Source organism: Lathamus discolor, chromosome Z (assembly GCF_037157495.1).
Source record: "Lathamus discolor isolate bLatDis1 chromosome Z, bLatDis1.hap1, whole genome shotgun sequence".
Taxonomy (NCBI): domain Eukaryota; kingdom Metazoa; phylum Chordata; class Aves; order Psittaciformes; family Psittacidae; genus Lathamus; species Lathamus discolor.
In genome coordinates this window covers 23,234,392-23,258,240 of record NC_088909.1, presented here as the reverse complement: position 1 = coordinate 23,258,240, position 23,849 = coordinate 23,234,392, and the positions used below count along the sequence as shown (strand labels likewise).

The 23,849-nt window shown below is 56.5% G+C and overlaps 1 protein-coding gene across 1 annotated transcript; it reads left to right on the top strand.

Annotated features, from left to right (window-relative positions):
- Positions 1-7,893: 7,893 nt before the first annotated feature.
- On the top strand, positions 7,894-23,831 carry HSD11B2 (hydroxysteroid 11-beta dehydrogenase 2). The gene is made up of 5 exons (XM_065661871.1): positions 7,894-8,179; positions 20,895-21,107; positions 21,358-21,543; positions 22,029-22,166; positions 22,974-23,831. The coding sequence occupies exons 1-5, from the start codon at positions 7,909-7,911 to the stop codon at positions 23,333-23,335; spliced, it is 1,170 nt and encodes a 389-aa protein (XP_065517943.1). The 5' UTR covers positions 7,894-7,908; the 3' UTR covers positions 23,336-23,831.
- The last annotated feature ends 18 nt before the right edge of the window (positions 23,832-23,849 follow it).

The window sequence follows — 23,849 nt, the reverse complement described above, 5'->3', positions numbered from 1 at the left end:
TGAGTTCAGGGCACAGCACCCATGTTGCCCCTGCAAACCTGGTCAGGCTGCAAGCCTGGGAAACGTAGAGTCCCAGACTGGTTTGGGTTACAAGGGTCCTTCAAGCTCATCCAGTTCCAAAACCCTGCCATGGGTAGGGACGCCTTCTACTAGAGCAGGTTGCTCAACATCTCCCTGGGCTTGGGGCTGCCTCATCATGTCAACACAGCAAGGGCAGCATCTACCATGCCCATGGGGAAGTGGCAGATGTCCAGGCAGGAACATGCCACCTGTTGACCCAGCATCACTCATGCCATCCTGGGCACAGGTTACAACCCTCACTGGATGCTGGCTGTGATGCTCCCTGTGGGTGCTAGGTGGTGGGTATCACTTCTGAGCATCCATTTCTGCCAGCTGTAATGCTTTGGGCACTGTCACCTGTGGTAGAGGTATTTGGGAACAGTGTCACATCATCCATCAGAGCAGCTTCACCTCAGCACTGTCCCGGCGCTGCCTCCAGCCCTGAATCCTGCACAGCAGGTTCCTGTGGCTTTCAAGGAATGAAGAAAAACTCCACCAGGCGGGAGAGCTTCTTCCTCTGAGCTAACCTTTGCCCAGGGTTGTCCCTCTCCTACAAGGCTGGAGACACTGGTGGCCTTGGAGGAGGTGGGAAGCACCAGGTTGTGACGTACCTGAGATGTTCCCAGGTGGCTCCAGGCCCAGCAGGATACTATGGTAAGAACTGCAGATGTCCCAGAGATGCCCCAAGACATGGTCTGTTCCCCCTTCCTTCCAGGTGCTTGCTTTGGGTCCACAAAGAGAGGATGAAGCAGTCACAACAGGCTACTTTGAGCCACACAGCAGGAAGGAGAAAGGGGTAGTAAAGCATCTTCCCACCACCCTGCACCTGCCCCAGGTACCCAAAGTGTACATGTGACAACCCCAGGATGGTTGCTGGGGGCAAACTGAAGCACGATGCCGAGAAATGCCCCTGCCCTCCATGCTTCCCCCGATGGTTTGGTGGCTGTCCCCCAGCGAAGGCCTCTGCCAACCCATTTGTTTTTTTCCACCCAGGAATTTTTGCAGCCTTGGAGATATTTCCAGGATTCCCAGCCTGGCTCTGGGCACAAGCTGCCCTTGAGCGGCGCCTCAAGTGCTTGGTTTGGCCACGGCACAAGGGGCTTATGCCAAAAACCCACCAGGCACGAGCACTCCCCCCCTTCGGGATGGAGAGGGGGTGCCTGGGTGCTGGGGCCCCGTTGTAAGCGGAGGCCGGTTGGTGGGGACATGGAGTGCGGATGGCCTCGGGCACTAGGGAGTCAGGATGCTGCACCCCAGGAGGATGCTCAGGGTGGGATAAGGTGACCTCTGTGATGGTGCCTCCATCCTGCACCCGGGCTCAGTTCCTGCGTGGCTCCTGCCCTTGCCAGCCCATGGCCACCGGCTGTGTCCTGCTGCCACGAGGGGGCACGGCGAGGCCACCCGAAACACACTTCGCATCTTACCGCTCCTCCTGTCGCGTCCCGCCGCTCTTCAGGCGCAAGCCGCCGGCCTTCTCTTTGCTGTTGTGTCCCGCCCCCAGTCACCCAGGGCGGCTGCACCCTGCTCCCCCCTACCCCCAGAGAGATGTCCTGCCACTTCCATGTCCCCAGCGGAATGAATGACAGCCCTGTCCTTGGTCCCGGCCATCCATCTGGCTGGCAGGGACAGGCTCATCTCCCCAGTGCTTGTCCCTGGCCTCCATCTCACCCTGGCCCCCTTCCAGTCACTGGGGATAAGCCCAGCTCCTTTTGCTGTCCCATTTCCCCTCTTCTATAGCAGTTCGATGGCAGAGACAATCCCACCCCATACACAGCCTGTGCTCATGTCCCCTGCCTCCTCCATCCCCCCCTGCCTGCCCTGTCCCTGAGACTGTCTCAGCACAGAATCTCCTTTGTTGCCAAGCTCCAAGGTCAGCTCCAGCTTCCTGCCCCATGGGCATGTCCCTGCTGCTGTCCCTAAGCTCAGCAAGGGGACCTTCTGTGGTCCTGGACTAATAGTGGTCATGCAGCCCCACCACCTTGCACGAGAAGCACGATTCCCACCACAGACAGCACAACCTCACTTTTGGTCAGGGGCTGGAGCCATCTAGAGTGCCTCTTGCAAGCGCCAGTGTGCCCTGGCCACCTTCCGGAAGCATCCGGATCATCTGCCCAACCACCCCGATTCCTCCTACTGTCTCAGCTGGAAAACTCCTCCTCTATCTCCTGTCCCCAGCCCTCTTAAGCAATCCCAGGCTAGCAACATGCTCTGTTCTGCAGCCACCTTCCCCAGCAGTACAGAGGCGTAGGACAGGAATCAGGTCACAGTTGCTCTGACCTACTGCCCTCTTCCCTGGGGCCAGAGGCAGCAGGATGTCACCTGGAGCATGACCCAGCCAGCTTCTCCTGGGATCCATGTTATGGCCAAGAGGGAGCCGCATTTCCCTTGTCCCCATCACTCTACAATTGAGGAAGAGGCCCTGTGACGAGCATGAAAGAGATGGGAAGGTAATGCTGGGCTGGCAAAGCAATCTGGGCATGGGTATGCCCCAGGAGATGGAGGATGCAAAGTACAAGGCATTAGTTGAGCTGGGAGCACTTCAGAACATCAGCTATGCTTCCCAGCCACACCAAAGGAGCAAGGTCCTGGCAGCCCAAAAGCAGCTCCTGTTTGGAAAACCATGGAGAACCTGGTGAAAGGCCTGGAGCACAAGTGTGATGAGGAATGGTTAAGGGAACTGCAGGGTTTAGTCTAGAGAAGAGAAGGCTCAGGGGGGACCTTATCGCTCCTTACAACTGCCTGACAGGAGGATGGAGCCAGGAGGTGGCTGGTCTCTGCTCCCAAGGAACAAGGGATAGGATGAGAGGAAACAGCCTCAAGCTGCACCAGGGGAGGTTTAGACTGGAGATCAGGGACAATTTCTGCCCCAAAGGGTGCTCAGGCATTGGAACAGGCTGCACAGGGCAGTGGTGGAGTCACTGTCCCTGGAATTGTCCACAAACTGTGTAGACAAGGACCTGAGTGACATTGTTTAGTGGTTGGCCTTGGCAGCACTGGAGAACAGTTGGACGTGGTGATCTTAAACATCTTTTCCAACTTGCCATTTCAACCACAATAGATTCTATGATTCTATTGTGCAGAAAGCCTGGCTGGTGAGGAAGAGCTGCCAAGGCTGCATGGGTGAGTGGACATGGGAATCCAGGGTCCTCATCAGGGCAGAAAAGCTTGAGGTCAGGATGAGGAGTGGCTTCCCAGAAGGTGAAACTTCTCCCAAACTGTGAATGCGGATGGAAGTGGAGCTGCGTTTGGTAAATACCTGGGGCTCCTGCACAACCTGAAGAAAAGCAAGTCAGAGGCAGGAACTTTGCAAGAACGAGGGGATTTGCAAAGAGCCAGATGTGGGATCAGCACTGAGCTGGATGCTCCATGCTGCCATCATAAGCACTGGGGAGCAGCGCCGCCACCCCAGCCACAGCACGTTTGGAGCAGAGAGGTCCCACCAAGAGCTGGGGAGTGGTTTGGGCTGTGCCACCAGCCAGCTGAGATGTAGAAACCCCCTGCAGATGTATGATCAAAGCCTAGGACTCAGGCTGATCCCACCAATGTGTCACCAGATGCATGGAATGATGGGCACAGACTGTCACCCATGTTTTACAGCAGCAAAACACAAGGAAAGCCCCTAAAGAATTCCTCATTCATGGCCTGAATTATGTTGGGAAAAAGGGATGGGAAGTCCTAGAGGGAGAAAGGGGAGAAGATCCCAGCACAAGTACTTAAAGTGGCTCCTTGAGCAGCTGTGGCTCAGATTTGCCATGCTGTGGGAAATACCTCCATGCTGGGCTTTGGCAGAACTGAGTTTCCATGCACTGCACTTGGGGAAGGACCATGGGTACCCTTCCCCAAGTGCTGTGTGCAGGAAAGGCTTCCTGGACCTGAGCCTGGCTTAGCTGGATCACAGCCACCTGAGGATCTGTCCTCTGTGGAGAAGAAAGCCACAATGACAGAGCTCTCACTCAGCAAAGTCCAATGAGAACAAGTAGAACATTGCAAGTTCAGTGGTAGGACACAGATATTTGATGCTGGGAGTAATTAATCACTGTCCTCTGTGAGACAAATTTTGACATTTTGGGTCAAAATGAGAGTGAATTCCAGGCAGTGCAATAGCCTTTGTCATCCCTGAACTGCCTCTGGCCCCCAACAGGCTCCAGTGTTCCACATTTTCCCTGTGAAGAAGGATGGACCCACCTCCATCCCAAGGACTCCTTGAGGACATGGTGTGGGAAAGAGAGAGCCCCATCTGCTTTAGCTTGTGAGGGACATTTCCAGAGCTTCCTTTAATGTGGGCCTGATAGACCACGATAGGTACCCAGACCACAGATGACATCCTTGTGGGTCCCACCCCCACTGTCCCCCCTCCTGAGACAACTGGACAATTCCACATGGCCTCTGTGAGGAGGCACAAGTCCCTGCAGACAAAAGGGCCTTCTTGGGTGCTTGCCTGGGTGGTGATAATAAGGAGATAATAGCTGTGGAAGAAGGACTTGCTGTTTTGGAGAAGATTAAGTATCTGTGGGAGCAGTGTGGATGAATCATATCCCTCATGGGCTCAGAGCCCCTGGAAATGGCTCATGGCACTTCGAAAACAATGTCGTGAATCTTCTGCAGATGAGATTAGGGAGTGGAACAATTATCTCAAAACCTGTTAGTCATGGGAGGCTCCACGGAGCTGGAGGAACAGCCTAGGGCAAGGGGAGCACTAGGAAGATGCGGAGTGTGTCCCCACTGCTGTGGACCTGAGTGAGCAGCCCCAGTGAGGGTGTGGGACGTGGCTGTGGTGGAACCAGCCCCGCTCCCCCTGAAGAAGGTGAGCTGTAATCAGCAGAACGGGTAAGAAAAAGCTCAAGTAGGTCAAAAGGTAATGGGGCTATCACCAGCGTTTCCTAACAGCAAAGCACAGCACAGCTGGGAGGCACCCTCCGCTGTTGAGCAATGGGAAGATGAACAAGGCCAGGCACTGTCTTCAAGGGAATAGCCACCAAGGTCACCCTAACGGCACGCCAGCCTATTAGGGAAGAGCTGGGAACGGCCAGGGCTACCAAAAGGTGCTGTTGATCCAGTCGCACCCCACCAGAACATTCATGGGGAGCCCTGACTGCAGCTGACAGAGCACATCATGGCTACCTACAACCCATCCTGAGGTGTCCCTCAAGAACAGCATGCTAAGACCACGTGTGAGGAGCTCTGGAAGTGATGGATGAATGGACACCCAACCCAGCTCTCAAGGGAATGCAGGAATTCACACTGCAGTTTGGGAATGATCACATCTACCCTTTGTGAAACGCTGTCACTGGTAGAGACTCTGCATTCTGACTGTCGCTGTAATGCACCGTATCCCCAGCCCTGCTTCCTTGCACACCCCACCAGCTCTGGCTCTGGTGGAGGATGCTTTCCCTGGAGACCATGTCTTCGGAAAACAACCTTTATCCAAAAGGATTTCTCCAGTCCTGGTGAAGCAGTGGGTGGGGATTTTTAACAGGGTCCTCTTCAGGGCCTGAGGCTCAGCCTTGTGGCCACCTCCATCTTTTTCACCCAGCTCAGTAGCCCAGTGCCACAAGCGAGCAGGCTCCTGTGGGAGAACCTGCAGCCATACTGTTGGGAACATCCCTCTTCCTCCTCTACCTTGCCAGCATTCCCGGCATTCCCCTGCTAGGAACATCAGGGCTGTGGACCCAGCCATGTCCCACCACCACACCCCAGCAAAACCACCCTAGCCTGTTTGACACAGCACTTCTGCTGCTGCTGAAATGTGGGGTTTGTGCCAGTACCAAGGGGAGTTGTTCCCAGGAAGGATGGCATGGATATCCACTGCCATTGCCAGGGCTGTCAGGGGCTGGCAGAGCCCGGTTCCTCTGGAATCAGAGACCAGTGTTGATGCTGGCATGTGAAAGCCTCTCCTGGAGGGCATCGAGGGTCATGCCCACAGCAGGATTACCAAGTACGGAGACTTGGTAAAATATTAAAGCAGATGCTTAATAAAGCAAGCCCAGCAGCAGCAATTCCTGGTGTAATAAATCTCAGAAGGAGAGGACTTTGCCTCTCTGGACAGGGTGATATGGGGAGCTCCTGCTGGCACTCACTAGAGATGGCACGGACCTGGCACCAGCACTGCATGGTGAGGCTTCCCACAAGCCTCATGGCACCAGCCAGGGTAAACCAGGAGCCGACATTCCAGCGCAGCTCACCATGGTGCAGCCCCACGGTACTGATGGGTAGGCAGGATGCTGTCTGCTCTGGGTGGGGGATGAAGAGCAGGATGCTGAGAAGTGGTTTGGGAGCAGATGGAAAGGGATTCACACCTTACCTGCCTGCTCCTGGCACAGGGAGAAATGTAAGCGTGGCTGGACACAACACTGGGACCTGGGTGGAAGGTGTCCATATGGTGTCCATATGGTGCTTCCCCAGCAAATGAGCAGGTCCGGGGGCGCCATCCTGTAATTGGAGACACCAGTGGGGGGGGGGGGGGGTCCCGGGGGACACTGTACCCTGTGCTCCTGCTGTCCCAGTGGAATGTGAGTGCTGGCGGCACTAGTCTTGGCTTTGACAGCAGGCAGGGAAGGCACCCTGCCACCAAGTACTGCTGCTTGCAGCCAGGAAACTCTGCCTGGCATAAGCACCGAGCCATGCCAGGCTGAACCAAGCTGAGCTGAGCTGTGCTGTGCTGAGCCATGCCATGTTGGGCTGAGCAGAGCCGTGGTGACCTATGTAGGGAGAGTATCCCGAGCTGTGCTGAACTGAGCCAAGCTGAGCTGTGCTGAGGTGGCATGACATCTCAAACAATGCTGAACCAAGCTGAGCCATGCTGAGCTGAGCCGAGCCATGCAGTGTTGAAAAGTGGTGAACTGAGCCCAGCTGAGCTGTACATACTTAGGTAGCATGATGTCCTGAGGTGTGCTGAACTGAGCCAGGCTGCACTGAGCTGAGCCATGCCCTCCTATGCGGCATGACGTCCTAAGCCATGCTGAGCTGAGCCAGGCTGTAGATGGTATGATGTCCTGAGCTGTGCTCAACTGAATCATGCTGAGCCATGCTGAGCCAAGCTAAACCATGCCATGTTGAGCTAAATTGTGCCATGCTGAGCTGAGCTGTGCCTAAGTGGCATCATGCCCTGAGCCATCTTGAACTGAGCTGAGCCATGTTGTAGGTGGCATGATTGTCCTGAGCTGTGCTGAACCGAGCTGAACTATGTCTACCTGCACAGCATCATGTCCTGAGCTGAGCTGAACCAAGCTGAGCCAATATGAATTGTACTGGGTAGCACAATGGCCAGAGCTGTGCTGAGCCAAGCCAAGCAGAGCCGAGCTGTGCCTGCCTGGAGGGGCATCATGTCGTGAGCCGAGCTGAACAGAGCTGAACTGAGTTATACCTGCCTAGGTGGCACAATGTCCCAAGCTGAGCCATGCTGAGGTGAGCCGTGCTGAGCTGAGCCCTACCGACGTGGCACACCGTCCCATGCTGTGCTGAGCTGAGCCGAGTTGAGCCATGCCTACCGAGACGGCATGATATCCCGAGCTGTGCTGAGGCGAGCCGAGCCAAGCCTAGCTGAGCTGTCCCTACCTGCGAGGCATCAAGTCCTGAGCAGGGCTGATCCGAGCTAAGCCCATCGAGGTGGCGCAGCGTCCCGAGCCGAGGCGCGCCGAGCGGCATGCGGCCGGCTGTCCCGCCGGGCTCCTGCGGCGCCGGCTCCCGTGTCCCTCTCCGATGTGCCGGTGTGCCGGTGTCCCGGCGCGGACCCTCCCGTCTCCCATTGGCGGTGTGGCTGCCGGCCCCGCCCCTTTCCCCCCGCCTGGGCGGTTATAAACGGGCGCGGCGGGGCCGGCCGCGGTGGCAGCGGCGGGGCCGGGGCCCGGGATGGAGCCGGGGATGGAGCGCTGGGCGTACGGCGCACTGTGGGCGGCGCTGGCCGGCAGCCTGGCGCTGCGGGCTGCGCGGCGGGCGCTGGGGCCGGGCCGGGGTCTGGTGCTGCCGCTGGCGCTGCTGGCCGCGCTGCAGAGCCTGTGCCGCGCCTGCCTGCCGCTGCCCCTGGGGCTCGCCCTGGCCGCCGCCGCCGCCGGGCTGCTGCTGTGGCGGGCAGCGCCCCGCAGGCTGCTGCCGGCCGCGGGCAGAGCCGTCCTGGTCACAGGTGAGTGCGGGGACACGCGGTCTCGACGCCCCGACGGCCGCGGCGGGGAGCGGGACGCACCGCGGGCACCGGCACGGTGCTGGCTGCGGGGTCCCGCCTGGCTGTCACCCCGCGGGAGGAGCGGCTCCGCCGAGCATCACTCCTCCTCCTCCACGTCCAAGCAGAACTGTCCAGGATGTCCCTTCTCTTGCCCCCGTCCTACAGCAAAGAGGTTCCAGGGAGCTGCGTTGGACCTTGAAGCAGCTCCGCCGCTCGAGCGGTCACCACGCTGCCGGGAGCCGCTTCGTCTGGGAGATGGGATGGGACATGTGGTGGGGCTGGCGCAGAGCCGGGCAGCTGGTTTGTGAGCACCTCGGCTGGCCCAGGGGCTGTCCTCTCCTCCCCTCCTGAGCCATGCTTGTTCTTAGAAAGCTTCTTGTAGTATCTCTAGAGGCTACAATAGAGCCCGGGGCTGATCACCACTGTTCACTCAGAGCTCCATCGCAGGAACTTCCAGGGACAAGGGAGACTGTTCTTCGTCTTCGCAGGAGCATGTGTGGGAAGTGCTGCTTCACTCTGACCACCTCTTTGGGCTGCCTGGTACAGACCTCCTCCTTGGGGAAGGTGGCTCCGCAGGAGATGCGCTGTGCTCCCAGCCCAGGCTTTGCATAGCTCTGCCCTGGTGGCTAAATCTCTTTAGGATAGCTTGGTATAGAAGGGTTTTTTGCATTCCTTTCTCCTGGCAGCGGGACTGCAGGATGATGAAGGTAGACTGGGGTCAGCAGGTACTGTGCTGTGAGATGGTGGGTGAAGAGGAAGCACTGGAGCCAGGGTGGTTGTTGCTGCTGGTGAGCTGGGAACGCGCTGCTGGCTCTGCATGAATGCAGAGCAAAGGGAAACTTGTGGGCACGACCTTGGTGGTGCTCCCAAGGACAGGAGCCTGCATCCTGGTGGGCATGGAGACCACAAGTTGGAAAAAGGGGGCTGCATGCTTCTTAGATAGCTGGATCTTATGGTGTGGAGTCTTCGAGAAGGAGAGGGCTGAATGCTCCATCCAACTCAAAGTGCTCTGCAGTGTTGGTGAGAAGCAGAGGGAGGCCTTTCTGGAGGAGGAAGCTCGGATGAACAAGGCAGTGGATGAATGGATGATTCAACTGAGTGAAGGTCAAAGCCTCAGCAGGGCAGGGCTGCCTGGGGAGGACGTACCTGACAGCCATGTGCTCGCAGGTGCCCTGTGGCACACCGGGTTTAGCCAGCCCTGGCTCGGTGGCACTGCCTGTATAATTAGTGAGTCAGTGTCTGGAACAAGGTGTTCTTGCCCTGGTGCATTGAGGTGACACCTCTGCAGCGTTTGCTCTCGGCTGTGAATATTTTGTGGTTTTACAGGTTGTAGGTGCAGGCTGTGGTGTGGGATCATCACTACTCCAGCAGGTGCCTGCCCAGGGGCAGATGCAAGGGCTGCTTTGCCTGGGATGGCATCCCTAGCTGGAATGTCTGCAGAGTAATTTGCCTGATTCCTTTGCAGATTGATCTGGGACACCTCCTGGCAACTGGCTATTGAGTCACTGCTAGTATCTCCTGTGGTAGCAGCCAGGGAGGATCAATGCAGGAGTAAGATCTTCGACAGGGAGAAGCATGGAGGTGGGTGCCAGGGCTGCTAGATGTCAGTGAAGGTGTGTAAGGTCAGGGACATGGTTTCTGCGATGTTAAGTGTCATGCTGGACACTGGGAAATGCAACAACGTCCCCTCCCAATCCCTGCCATGGAACAGTGTAGGTCCCAGCCCAAAGAGCTTTGGGCATCGTTTCCTTTTATATACATTTCTTGGCCACTGGCTTAATCCTGCAGCAGGGAGTTGCACAGGTTTGGTGACGCAGTGGTGCAAGGGAACACGGCTGAGGTGCTGTTTTATCTCCCAGTTGAGGTGCCCCAGCTCTTCCAGCTGCCCACTTTTCCATCCTCCATGGGAACAACCCCAAGCTGAGTTCTGCATGTCATTCTCCAGCCATATGTCCTGGTCTGGACATTGCTGCCTTATCAACAATTAGTTCATGGGAAGGGCTGAAAGAAAACTGTGTGGCTTGGTGTGAAAGTGGCAGAGATGTGTAGTGGCAGCAGGACTGGAAAGTTGTGGCATTCCCCTTGTGTTGCAGGTTTGCACTTCAGGTGTTGCACAAGAGGCTGGGGTTTGGCTGGAGCAGGGATGGACAGCTTGCCTGAAAGGACCAAGGAATGCTGTGGTCTCCCACTGTGCATCCCTTGGGCTAGCAATGTAGGTAGCTACTAGTCTCCGTGGTGCTGTGTTGATCCATAGCTCTGCCCCTGGGGCTTTTGCTCTGCATCCTGACAGTACAGCTTCTCTGAAAGCACTCGATGGCCTGTATGTGGGCTGGCTGGGGGCAGGGAGTGAGGAAAGTGTTAATTCTGCCTTCCATGGGGAGGTCACAGCTGTTTGCAGTGAGGAGGAGAATGCCCTCCTGTGCAGAGCAGGCTGGGAGAGGTCAGCCCCAGGAGGATGGGCTGGATGAGGAAGGGAGTGGAGATCCTGGGAGGGAGACAGCAGCCATCTCTATGCTGTCCTGACCCTGCCTGCGAGCCCAAATATACCTCTAAGTCGAGCCCAAGGACTAGCACAGGCTTTGGCTAAGCTGCGGGGATCCCAGCATGCCTGTGGTGTGGGCAGGCTGGGTACAAGCAGCAGCAGCAAGCCGCAGGGTAGCTGGCATCCCTCGCCAGTGCTGTGTGGTTTCGGCATGCTGGGGTGCTGATGTTGGTGGTTGGCACCATGTGCCAGGGGCTCACTGCAAGCAACCTTGTTCTGAGCATCAGACAGACTGCTCCTGTGTGCGCAAGCCCCTTCCCAAAGCTAAAAAGGGTATTTTTGTGTGTTCTCAGGCGTGTGGGAGTCCTCTGAGCTGTGTGAGCAAAAAGGAGGGGTGCTGCTTGTATCTCCTATGTCCCCTATCCCCTTCCTGTTGGGAATCAACATAAAAAGCAGTCCAGCCTCTGCAGCCTGTGCAAGGGTGGTGGTCTGTGAGAGCAGCCTTGGAGGGAGGTGCTGAGCTGATGCTGACATGAGTTGTGCGTGAGGTATTGGTTCTTGCACTTCAGTTTGGCTGAGCAGTTGAAAGTAGTGCTCTGAAAGTTGAAAGCTCTGTCTGTGACAGCTGCACCCAAATTACACAGCTCTGAAACCATCCACAGCCACTGGATGGCTGCCTCAGAGAGGTAATTTGGGTCTTGCATCCTTGTAGCTCCACAGGTGTAGCCTATGGAGCAGAGGCACCTGTGCTCTCCCTGATAAATCATCTCTGTGAACAAAGCCGGATGGCAGGTCAGGCTCCCCCAGCACTGACCCTTCAAAGTTTTCCTTTCTTTTTCTTCCTTGCTCCAGGGGAAACGTGGCTTTCCTGGTGGGGCTCTCTTGTTACAATTGCATGCCCCATTAGCAATCTGAAATGGGTCAGAGCTTCAGATCATGTTCAAGGTTAATGGAGGTTTTGCAACTTGATCGTAGTCAAGCGGATCTTCAATGTTTCCCATGGACTCACCAGATGTGGAAGCATCTGGTGACTGTGGCAGGACAGTGATTCAATCCAGATGTTGGGACTCTCGCTGTTCTGCTGTGAAGGTAAATCACTTTCCCCTGTGAAAGAGCAGCATCACCCCTGCCTGGACTGGGGTGGTGTCTCTAGACCTGTTTTCCAGCTAAACTGGGTGCTAGAGAGACGTTTGGCGTTGAGACTTTGGGGCTGTTGAGTATCCCTGGCTGGCTCCAGAATGGATGTGACTGGTGCACTGGCATGGCATGCTCCAAGCCTGTATTTGGTGCTGAGCCTGCCAGCAGCCTCACGATGAGTTAAGCTTTATGCAAGGACACTGTAGTTCTTCATAGACAGCTTCTTCTCTGCTTCCAGAGCCGATGAGCCAGCTCAGAGGTACCCAGAGCCTTTCCCCAGGTGAAGTGCAGAGAGAGAACCATCAGCTGGTTCTCTGGAATTGCTCTGGTTTTTCCAGGATCTATTAAAAATTAACAGCAGAGACAACTGCTCTCCAAGCTGAGAGCAGGGAGGGCAGGACCAAGACCAAACAGCCAAACACCCAAACTGCAACCCTGATGTACAAGCAATCCCTTGTGTATTTAAAGTATGGGAAAAAAAAAAGCAGCACATAACTCTAGTGAAGGGTTTTGCTGCCGGTTTCTGGGAGCAGAGCAGGAAACCTGCTCTCTGCCACTCATTGCCGGGCTGAAACTCATTCCCCCACCTCCAACTTTGTCAGCAGCTCTCTGTTTTAGGATTCTTCTTCCCCCTGGTAGATTTATTCAGAACTTGGTACCTGCCCCTGCTCACTGCAGAGATGTTGATATACCCACTCAGCTTGTCCTTGCTTATCTATTAAATGAGCACTTTTGAAGTCCACTTATGACACAGGCCTTTTGGGAAGGGTTTTTAGCACTGCTATAACCAAGAAAAAATGATAAGTACAGCTGATGAGGAGGAAAAGCACATAGAAGTTGCACACTGTGGGAGACCAGAATTGGGAGAGAAACCCAAGCTGGCTTGATTAGCACTCGGGGTTATGCAGGGACATGAGAGCAACAAAGCAGAGACTTCCCTGCAGAAATGAGATTGTCAGATGGGAACGGATGCTTCGGGAGGAGTGGAGACAGTGGCTGCCCTCTATCCAATGAGCAGCACATCTTTAATGAGGTCTGGGATTGTGTTACCCACTGTTGAGTCTAGCTCCCCTCAAGCCAGGATCTGGTTACACAAGAGCTGTGCTGCTTTTACTACTGGTAGCACAGGGATGGTGGACTTGCCCACAAAGGATTTTGCTTGAGCAGGGGTGAAGTGGGAGGTCTTCAAGGTGCTTCTACCAAGCCTGGCGAGCGTTTACCTTCTCCCCATGGTCTTCTTTCAGTGCTGTTCCAAAACCCCAGCTGGGGGACCTCAGCTTGCCCAGATGACCTATGCAGGAGGAAAGGCTGTAGGGCTTTCACAGCTTTTCACCTCCTGATGTCCTTTCTGCCATCTCAGATCTGAGATGCTGCTATGGAGCCTGCAAGGTGGAAAATGACCGTGACTGTTGCCTTCATGCTGCCAGTGTGTTGTTATAGGTATTACCTGGGGCTTTCCTTAACTTTGCCCAGCATGTATCTGTTACTTCCTTGTCTAGTTCCCCCAGGTGCTGTGGTACATCCACTGCCTCCACTCACCGTTCTTCTGTCCCAGCCTGTGCACGCTTCCACATGCAACATATCACTTCTGCTTCTTTCTGCGCTGGAGAGCTGCCAGCCCCTGAGCTTTATTGACTTCCCCGTTGGAAGCTGGCTCCCACATGCTGCTGTCCTGGGATTTGCTGGCTCTGAGGCTGTAATCTTGAAAAGCAGTTTTTGGCTTTACAGGCTTTGCAGCGGTGCAGCCTCTTGTTGGGGCTGACCCCGGGGAGCCAGATGGTGGGTGCTGGCCAGGAAGGCTGGGGAGGGATGGGCTGTGAGCCCAGGTCCTGGAGGAGGTACCTGCCCTGGTGCCTTCTGCAGAGGCTTTAAATGCCTGGCTTCTTGTTTCAAGCCTTTCTCATTGCCTTCTGGTGGTGGTGATCATGTGCGGGGTCTCTCAGCTTCCACCAGACATACCCATCAGCAGATCTATGATCCCTCCCTACCCTGTTTCTCCACTTTGGTGGACATACTCCAGTTTGGCATAAACATCACACCATGCACATCTGCTTCTTGTGCCCCTTGTCCAATGACACTGTGCTCAATGCTTGCTCCTCTCCAGGGTCCCATTTACCAGGCAGGGACAAGCTCTAACCTGGGGTGTGCGGCCATCCTGTGGTGACTTCTGTCCCCCCCTCAGCTGGTGTGCTGTGCTCTGCCTGTGCTGTTCCAAGCCAAAGGGCACACATAGGTGCTGCTGTGTGCATTGCCTGGGTCAACACGATTGTGTCCAAGCACATCAGCCTGGAGGCCACCTTCATGTATTTTGGCAGAACGCACCAAAACAGGCTTATGATACACAAACTGATGAGTTGGTGGGAGCTGCAGGTTGGGGGTGAGGAGGGGACAACTTAAATCAGGTACAGAAAGGGCTTGTGTGGCTTGAGGTGGTCATGGGGGTACAGCTCAGCCTGGGGGCCTAAAGAGCTCAATGTATTTCAAAAGCTGTCTTGGTTGGTGCTCAGTTGGTGGTCACTCAAGTGTTTTGCTCCTGAGTGTTTCTGTTAACCCCAAAACAACTCTTCCCCCAAAGAAAACCCCCAAACCTGAGCTCCACATGGATGTGGAAGCTGCAAGAGAAAATAGAGTTGGTGCAACTGCAGAGCCTGTTGTGGTGTGGGGATGGGCAGTGCTTGTGCCCTTTCTGCTTTCCTGGGCTTGTGGCATGTGGTGGCAGTTTATTCTTGTGACAAGGGGAGTGACGAGATGGCACCTTACAAACTTAGATCACCAAAATAGCCGTGAACTGACACAGCTCTGTTGAAACCACGTTAGCTTTGTTATGGTGCTGCTTAACATCATGATAGCCTGGCCTTGGTCTGGAGCCACAGCTTTGTGCTTTGTCCCTGCTGATACTGCCTGTCCCAGGCTCCTGTGACTTGTCACCACCACAATGGAGTGGCTGGAGTGGCACCCTGTGTACTTCAAGGCTCTTCCATAGCTGACCTGACACACCATATGGCCAGAGGTTCTCCTGGTCCTGTGCTAGAAATACCTTGTCTGAGATGTCCCAGGGTGGTGGTGGCTCATGGTGATCCATGTAGGAGAACTGGTCTTCCCTTCTGCTGCTTGTGGATGGCTTCACCCTGCCTGTAGCAGACCTTCTGCCTCTCCTTGCTGGCTTCTGGGGCCTGATGTGTTAGTGCATGGGAGAGATGGATATGGGGCTTGGCTGGAGTCTCTGGGGAGCTTTTTTGCATCCCAGGGATACTACCAGCAGGTGACCCAGGCATGGCTTTGCTGCCACCACCTTGTTCCCCGGGAGCATCTTCAGTGCCGAATCCCAGCCATGGTCCATGGAGATTTCCAGCTTCCCAGCCTGCCTCTCCAGGAGCCCAGGATGTGTTACTGGCTTTGGCTTATCAGCACTGATCCAGTTGTGCCATCTCTGAGCCATGGGTGTCCTTCCCAGTGACAGCTCTTGCTGATGGATGTCTTTTGCGGCTCACCGGCTCTGTGTTCCTGGTTCACCATGTTCCCTCTGAAGGTGATTATTAACCCAATTATCGCTGCAGCTCTTCACAACTTCCTCTTCTCGGGCACACATCCATCCATCTGTCCATCCATCCCTCCCTCCCACATTAGCTCTGATGGACAGGCTCTGCCCTTGCCCAGGCACTGTTGTCTTCTCCAGCTCATGCCTGCCCATGGAAAGCTCACATTCTTGTCTATGAGAAGATTTCCCCTCAGTGGGAGCTGGAAGATGCTGCCTGGCCCTGGGATGTGGCGAGCGGCTGCTTCTAGGAAATTCCTGTGCCCTTTTTCTGTGAAACCTCGCCATGGTGTTGGGAGGAGATGCACTTCCTCACCTGCCTGTTTGCAAGCTCAGGGCTGGTTCTCACCAGCAGCACCATTGCTACCGGTCCAGGTCATCTCCTAAACTGTCCTGTGCCTCCCGCTCCTGCATCTGAGGAAGACTGGCGCTTTTGCATCTGCACTTTGCTGGTGCAAGCACTTAGACTGAGCTTAGAAGGTCTGGGTGCCAAGCTTAAAGGCTGACTGCAAGCTCATGGATGGATCCTGACCTCCTTGAGCATCTCACCAGGCACAGGCCTTGTGCAGGGGAAGGTGACTGGGCTTGTTTCTGTCCTAGCTGTGCCTTGTATAAGCTCCTGGCTCTGTTAGCCGCACCAGTTCCAGGCAGCATCTGCTGCTCACAGCTTTGGGGAGGGGGATAAGGCATCTGGGTGGCTTTCAGTGACAGCAAGGGGGAGGGCTGTGGCTTCTAACAGTGGTTTATCTCACATTGCTCTTATTGGGCCCCCAATAATGATGCAGCAGTGCCTGCTCCTGAGAAATGGGCTTTAATTCAGGAGCTGTGGGTGCATCTGCACCAGCCTCAGGCTCCTCGTCATCCCTGTCTTGCTGCTCCAGGTTGTCTAGGCAGAAAATCAGATTTTCCCCTTTCTCTGTGTTTTCTTAAGTGCAAGATATCACCCCAGGTGGAGGTTATGGCGTGTGAGGCTTCCGAACCACTCAGCTAATCCGTTGTAATTCATACCATCTGGCCATTGTCCCTGGTGAAGGGAGGGGATCTGGTCATCCATATACCCCCTGTGGTGATGGGCATCCCCAGCTCTGCCTTCTGCCGTGGTCCATCAGCCTCCCCCCGGGGGGCTGCCTGGCCCCTGCCTCCCTCATGGTGGGACATCTTGGGTGGGGGCTTGGCTGTTGTCTCATCACCAAGGATTTGGATCATTACTGAAGGCACCTCCCTGGGTTAAATTTAATTTAATTAGGCTTGTGGCCTCCTGAAACCAGGTGCTGAGGACCAGCAGCAGCACTGGGGCTGCTGCCACCTCCCTGGCTCCATCTGCCTGGGGAGCTCCATGGGGAAGGAGCAGGGACACCCCAGCGCCAGCCACTGGCTGGGCTGTGGTTTCCTGTTGATGGTGATGACACAGGTCGGTGGGGACCTCAGGTGCAGGTGATGGTGGCCAGGCAGTGTGGTGGTGGCTCAGCTGCTGCAGGTGCTCCTGCTGTCCCCTCCCTCCACAGCACCCTGCCAAGAATTTGTTCCCTCTCACCCAGGGCTGACATCACCCCTTTATCGCTCCCTGCTCCAAATGTGCCCAGCATCCGGGAGGTGTTGGCAGCAGGGCCCTGCCCTGCATATGTGAGCTTTTGCTGGGTGCTTTTGTTCCAGATGGACCGGACCTGCCCATGTCTCTTTCAGGGAGCCACATCCCCACTGCTGGCACCATACCCCCCAACTGGTGCCATCCCTGCTCAGTGCACCCTCACCCTGGGCTTCCTCATCCACATGGATGGAGCCAGGATTAGCCCTTGCTGCACCTGCTCAGGTCGCCACATGGGTCTCCCCATGGTGAGGCTGCATTCAAACCCAACCTGTGCTGGAGGAGCTGGATCTGAGGTGGTGGTGGAGGATCCTGCCGGGGCCAGGAGGCTGTGTTTTGCTTGGCATCCCAGGCAGGATTTGAGCTCAAGCCTATGGAAACAAGCAGCTCAGTGTGCTAATCCTCTCAGCCTTGGCACTCCAGCTCTCCTCCGGATGATGGTGTCCTTGAGCCCAGCGCCATCCCCAGGCTGTGAGGCTGGTCACAGTGATGACTGCTTCATCTTGGCAAGGTGTCTTGGACAAGGTGGTGGGACATGCAGTCCAAAAGCTCTGTGTGGGAGGTGGAATCGTTGTCCTGGGGTTTGGGGAGCAGTGGCTGGCAAGCACCCGGCTGCCTCTGGGCTTCGTGGTGATGGAGCATCCTCAAGGGGTGCCCCAAAGCCACCCCACTGTCTGCACTTGCTGAGCGTCTCAGGAGCAGTCCCTTGGGGCTGCCAGGGCTAATCTGGGTGCTGCATCAGGTGCTCAACCCTGGGGCAGCCCCTTCCCAGGTTCTGCACTGGGATCCAAACACGGATGGAGCAGTTTCTGGGAAGCTGTCGCTGCACCCAGGCACCCACCAGTGCAGCTTCACAGGCATATGGGACTGCTTCAGCCGAGCTGCACTTCCAGCTGCTGAGGTTTTGCCAAGTCTGTGCTGGTCCTCACCCATAATGCATGGCTCAGGGATGAGGATGCAGCTTGTTGTAATTCATACAGAGATGAGGATGCCCAGGGGTGAGGCTCTTGGCTTGATGATGTTCTGCTTGTGGCTCAGGGATGAAGATTCATGGCTCACAGCTCAGGTGGGGAACCTGCTGTTGCCTTGCATGGGGGTGAGCGCTGTAGATATGTCCCACCAGCCCTCCCTCCCCAAGGATAGGCACAGGAGCAGGGGAGTGGTTGGGCTTTGGCAGCTCATGGGCAGTATCCACATTATCACCCATCTTGGCTCCGCTCAGCAAAGTGCAGCATTGATTTTGAGCATGTGTCTGTGTGTGGTGGCCTTGGTTTTGGCAGCAGGAGCAGGGCAAAGACCTGAGACAGCAGAAAGCCAGTGCCTGACTCACCTGAAAGAGCTGCGTCCACACCGAACTGGGACCTCAGATGGTGCATGAGTCCAGCCAGGGCAGCACCTCCACCACGGCCAGGCTGCTGAGGCTGGATGGAAGCTGCTGGGCTGGCACAACACAGACCCTCCAGTGGCTTTGCTTTCACCATCAAGGGGCATCTCTGGGCAGTGTGTGTGGTGCTGCATGGTCGGTCTTCTTCGGTGCAGGTGGGAGAGCACCCATAAGCGATGCTGGAGCCCAGGCCTTTTTGCTTGCTCAAGATAGGTAAAGCTGGGGCTTACTGTGCCACAGTTCCTCTGGAGGCCAGTGTGCCCTGCTCCTGAGGAAACTGCTGCAGGGGCTGGAGCTTCCACTCAGCCCCTGGAACAGGCATTTGCCCCCACTCTGCTGGATGTTGCAACCGAGACTTGTGCTCTGCTGCAGCAAAAACCTCGGGGGAATGAGATGGGGGCTTCAATACACCCACCCTCCTTCACTGCACTCCCCGTTCTGGGCTTCTCTTGCTCTTGGTCCGACCGCGGTCCCTCCCACCGGCTCGGATGCAAAACGGGTTGGCAGGCTGGGAACTGGGGCTGGCGCCGGCATCTCCTCGTGATGCAGCATCCTTGGAGGCTCACAGACTGTCCGGCTCCAGCGCTCCCAGAGGCTCGTGTGCTGGTAGCCACGAGAAGTGAGCGTGGCCCTGGGCGAGCTTCAGGGCCACGTGCTGTGGTCCCCAGGGGGTTCATTGTCCCTCTCTGCACTCTTGGCCGTGCCTGAGTGCGGCGGCTGGGAAGCAGGGACCTTAAATAACTCCAGAGCATCCTCACCCTCCCAGCCCTGGGCTTCCCGCCAGAATCCCGGGATGGGGTTTTGTGTGTGTGTGAATAAATTAGAACTTCCGAAACAAGCCCTGCGACCGCCGTGCTGCTGTAAGGCAAAACAAGCCTTGCCTGGCTCAGGCGGCACGCGGCTCTGTTTGCTGCCTCCGAGCCAGGGTTGCCTGAAACAAGCCGGCAGGCTTGTCTCTCTGAGGTTTTTGGGATGCTTCCTGGTGCTTCGAGGCTTGGGAGGTAATCGGAAGCATCATGGTTGGACTGGAAGCTTTTCTTGCTGGCTGCGGTGGGAGCAATGCAGGTAACTGTTGAGGCCGTGGCCACCAGCACTTTTATTTTTAAACCTTATCTTTATTGTAGTTTTCTCCTGCCCTGTTGGGAAAGGAGAAACGCGCCTTATCTGGCCAGCTGCTGGCAGCTTGACTTGTTCCCGGGGAGGGGAGATGTGGATGTCCTGCATCAGCAGCACCTTCTGCATCCCCTGTGGCACAAAGGATGGAGCCAGGAACAATGATGCTGGGGGTTGATGCTGGGGTGACGCAGAGCCAGCCTGGCACGCACCTATGATGGGTGCTGGCTGGGAAAGGGAGGTCCCTGTAGCCCCTTACTGCCACCTGAGCACCTCTGGTGTGTGATATCACTTTGGTCTCTGGCCATGGCCTTTATTACGGGTTTCTGATGCATCAATAAAGTAAATTCTGAGCTGAGGACAGCTTAACTGGCACCCCAACAGCTGGAGCTGGCAGCAACCAGATCCCAGGCTGGGGATGCAGGAATGGGGAGCTGACAGGGCAGCCGGTCCTTGTGCCCACCCTGGGTCTGGTGGGATGGGTGCTAGGAGGGGTCTGGGTCCTGCAAAGCGGGTGGCAGTGCCCAGGGCCACCGTTGTGTCCGTCCCAGGGTGGCTCCAGGTGCCTGATGGGGCTATTTCTCAGGGGTGTCCTAAGAAGCACACAAGGGTGCCAGGCAGGAGAGTGCAGGGACCATGGGGCTGTCCCTGCAGTGCTCCCCTGTTAATGTTTAATGTGACTGGGCAGCAGAACAGGCTGTACCTTCCTGCTGCTGTTTGTTTGCATCGCAGGCGCTCCACCCTGGCCACTGGCCCCACAACACCCTGCTCCTGTCTGGACTGTCCTCCAGCCACCCCAACAGTAGCTTTGGGGGTGACACTGTCGTCTGCTTGAGCTGAGATGTAAGAGATGAAGCTGGATCAGGCACGGCAGCACCAGTGCTCTCCAGCGTGGGACATCCTAGTTGGATGATCCCTTGAACGACGTGGGGTGGCAGGAACAGACCAGGATTCCTCTTTTTTATCCCCGTCTTTAATCCCCTTGGCACCCCAGCTGGGAAAGGGTGTGTTGTGCCTCTTGGCCACCATTTCTGGGAGGTGGAATACATTCACAGAAAGGCACCAACTCCCATGGAGACTTGTGCCAGCTCCGAGTGATGCCAGTGGAGATTTTGGAGGCTGTATGGCACTTGCTCCACACCACTGCAGGGCTCTGGGCTGTCCTGGTGCCTCACTGTATCTGCAGCTTGCATCAGAGAAGTGTGGTGTCAGGGTGACAGGCTTGCAGATGTTTTCTTCCTCCTGTGTGTGATAGAGAGAAAACAGCAACTCTGACCTGCTCCAGAGCAAGGCTGGGAGCTGGGTGATGCACCAGGGTGGTTGTGAGATGGGCGAATGATGCTGGAGATTGGGTATGGTCCCTATGGATGGAGAGGCAGAGCTTGGGGTCTCTGGGCATGGAGACAGGCTGTACTGTAGGGCTTCTCTTGGCTCTTGCAGGCTGTGACTCGGGCTTTGGGCAGGCGACGGCACAGCACTTGGATGCCATGGGCTTCCAGGTGTTTGCCAGTGTGCTGGACCCGCAGGGACCCGGTGCCCAGGAGCTGCGCAGGAGCTGCTCCTCAAGGCTGACACTGCTGCAGATGGACCTGACCAAGCCGGAGGACATCCAGCGCGTCCTGCAGCACATCCAGACACACACCAACAGCACAGGTAGGAGCCTTTGCCACACCCCAGTGACATTATACAGCTCCCCGGGACCTCAGGCAGTGCTAAGCCTCCACGTGTCCCCCACCATGGGCTGAAACCCTGTGGGCATCCATGACAGCCTCTGCTAATGGGACTTGTCCAGGGGCACCCCATGATTCCTCTGCAGGACCCCCATGAGCTGCGGAGCAGTGGGGATCCCCAGGTGGGGGGGTCCCCCATTGGGGTCACCTCTTCAACCATCCCATCCCCGCAGGGCTCTGGGGCCTGGTAAACAACGCTGGCTTCAACGACACCATTGCCGACGCCGAGCTCTCACCGCTGGGCAAGTTTCGCACCTGCATGGAGGTGAACTTCTTCGGCTCGCTGGAGCTCACCAAGGGGCTCCTGCCCCTGCTGCGCTCCACCGGCGGCCGCATCGTTACCGTGAGCAGCCCTGCAGGTGAGCAGCTGCCTTCTGCCTGGCCCGCCAGACCCCTGTCACCCCAAGACCCCAGTGCCAGCTGCATCCAACTGGCACCCATCACCCTGGGGGGGGCCAGTGGCATTGCTGAGCTCCACAGCGGGCATCCACACAACCCACAGGGCTGTGTGTGCACCCTGGGGACAGCAGTGTGGGCACTGTCAGCCCAGCTCTCACATTGGGATTGCCTCCCACAGGGGGGATAACAACCCCAAGCTTACGCGGGCCCAGGGAGGGAAAATCAGCTTCCCCTCCTCCTGTTTTACCTCCCTCTGGTTAAAACACATTAATTTGAACCAAATTCCAGCTGCTTTCTCAGCAAAACAAAACCTAAGCCCTTTCTGTGTGCAGGGGCTGGGAGTGCAGCCCTGTCGAAGTCCTCCCAGTCCCTCTGCCTGTGCCTCAGAAGTGCAGGCAGCTGGCTGCTCAGTGAGCCCGCTCACTCCTCCTCTTGCTCCTGCAAGGTGACATGCCCTTCCCCTGCCTGGCAGCCTATGGGGCCTCGAAGGCAGCACTCAGCCTGCTCATGGACACCTTCCGCAGCGAGCTCCAGCCCTGGGGCGTCAAAGTCAGCCTCGTCCTACCGGGCTACTACAAGACAGGTAAGAGGGAGGGTGCCCGCTGGCTGCTTGCACCTGCAGGTAAAAGGCAGGTACCCCTGGGAGGCGGAAGATGGAGCAATAGCAGAAGATGCTGCCAGATGCAGATTCTGAGCAGCCCCAGCATCCTGTGGCCTTTGGGCTCTGGCTGGTGAGAGGCACGGTCACGAGCAAGCTCTGCCTGCAGATCCTGAAGATCAGGAAGAGAAGACATGCTGAGACCTGGCTTGTTCAGCCTGGAGAAGGTGGCTTTTGGAAGACCTTGTAATAGTCTTTCAATACTTAAAGGGCTCCAACAAGAAACTTGGAGAGGGTCTTTGGGCAAGGGCCTCTGCAGGTACAGGACAAAGGGTAAATGCTTTAACCTGACAAGAGGGGAGACTGAGATGAGCTCTTAGGCAGAAGTTCTTCCTGTGAGGGTGCTGAGGCCCTGGCACAGGGCGCCCAGAGAAGCTGTGGCTGCCCCATCCCTGGCAGTGCTCAAGGCCAGGTTGGACGGGGCTTGGAGCAACCTGCTCTAGTGGAAGGTGTCCCTGCCCATGGCAGGGGGTTGGAGCTGGATGAGCTTTAAGGTTCCTTCCAACCCAGACCAGCCTGTCATTTCTGTGCTCCCGTGCCACCAATGATGGCTGAACAAGCTCAGCCACATTTATGGCAGCATTGTTCCTACTGTAGGCAGGGTCTGAGACCTCTTTTCCAGTCCTGGGGTACCAGCAGCCACCATGGTGCTCCCACCATGGCAGATCTCTTCCAGGCTTCCAGCTGAAGGAGAGGGGTCACACAACTCACAGGGGGTCTGCATTCTTGCAGGGACAACATGTGACCCTGCCTTCTGGAACCTGCAGAAGAAGCAGTTAGTAGCCAGCCTGCCCCAGGAGCTGCTGCAGGCCTATGGCGAGGACTACGTGGAAGAGATCAACCGCCAGTTCATCCAGTTCATGAAGGTGGCAGTGGAGGACCTCAGTGCGGTAGTGAACAGCATCACGGACGGGCTCCTGGCTGCCAACCCAGCTGTGCGCTATTACCCAGGGCAGGGCCTTGGGCTCATGTATTTCATACACCGCTACCTGCCCTATTTTGTGCGAGACTTGTTCCTGAAGGGGTTTTTCATCAACCCCAAGCTGCCACGAGCACTGCGGCAGGAGCACCATGATGCCACCAAGAAGGCCTGACCATGGCCCGCATGCGGTCGTGGGGCAGGAGCAAACCTTCTCCCGGGATTCCCCAGCCCCCGAGCGTGTGCACAGCCGTCAGCATCACCCTCCTGCACTGGGGGGAAATAGGCAGCACTAGACAGTGAAAACCAAATTGCTTTCCAGAATCAGGCAGATCTATTTTCTATTGTGCAAGAATCAATGTTTTCTAGAGACCATGGTTTTGTATTTTTTCTACCCATGCATCCTTGAAGGGGGCCACCCAATGGACCATGGGTGTTTCTCAGCTACCCAACATCTTCGTCACTGCTGCTGTAGCTGCGTTCACCTCCATCCATCACCTCTTGGCTGGGTCCTGCCCAGAACCCTGTGGCCACTGCCTCCCTGCCCTTACCACACACTCCACATGCTCTGAGCAAGTGCAGGGGCCGAGGCCAGGCTGCCAGCACTGCAGAGCTCCTTGAGATGAGCTACATGATTGTCACTTTTTAAATAAATTTGTTCTTGATACGCCCCTGGGCTCTGGCAGTCT

What these genes read in the sequence shown, in the direction of transcription:
- HSD11B2 (XM_065661871.1), top strand. Translation starts at nt 7,909, where the DNA reads ATGGAGCCGGGGATGGAGCGCTGGGCGTACGGCGCACTGTGGGCGGCG. An exon ending in GACACACACCAACAGCACAG is followed by an intron (nt 21,108 to 21,357) that starts GTAGGAGCCTTT and finishes CCATCCCCGCAG; the next exon opens with GGCTCTGGGGCCTGGTAAAC. An exon ending in TACCGTGAGCAGCCCTGCAG is followed by an intron (nt 21,544 to 22,028) that starts GTGAGCAGCTGC and finishes TGCTCCTGCAAG; the next exon opens with GTGACATGCCCTTCCCCTGC.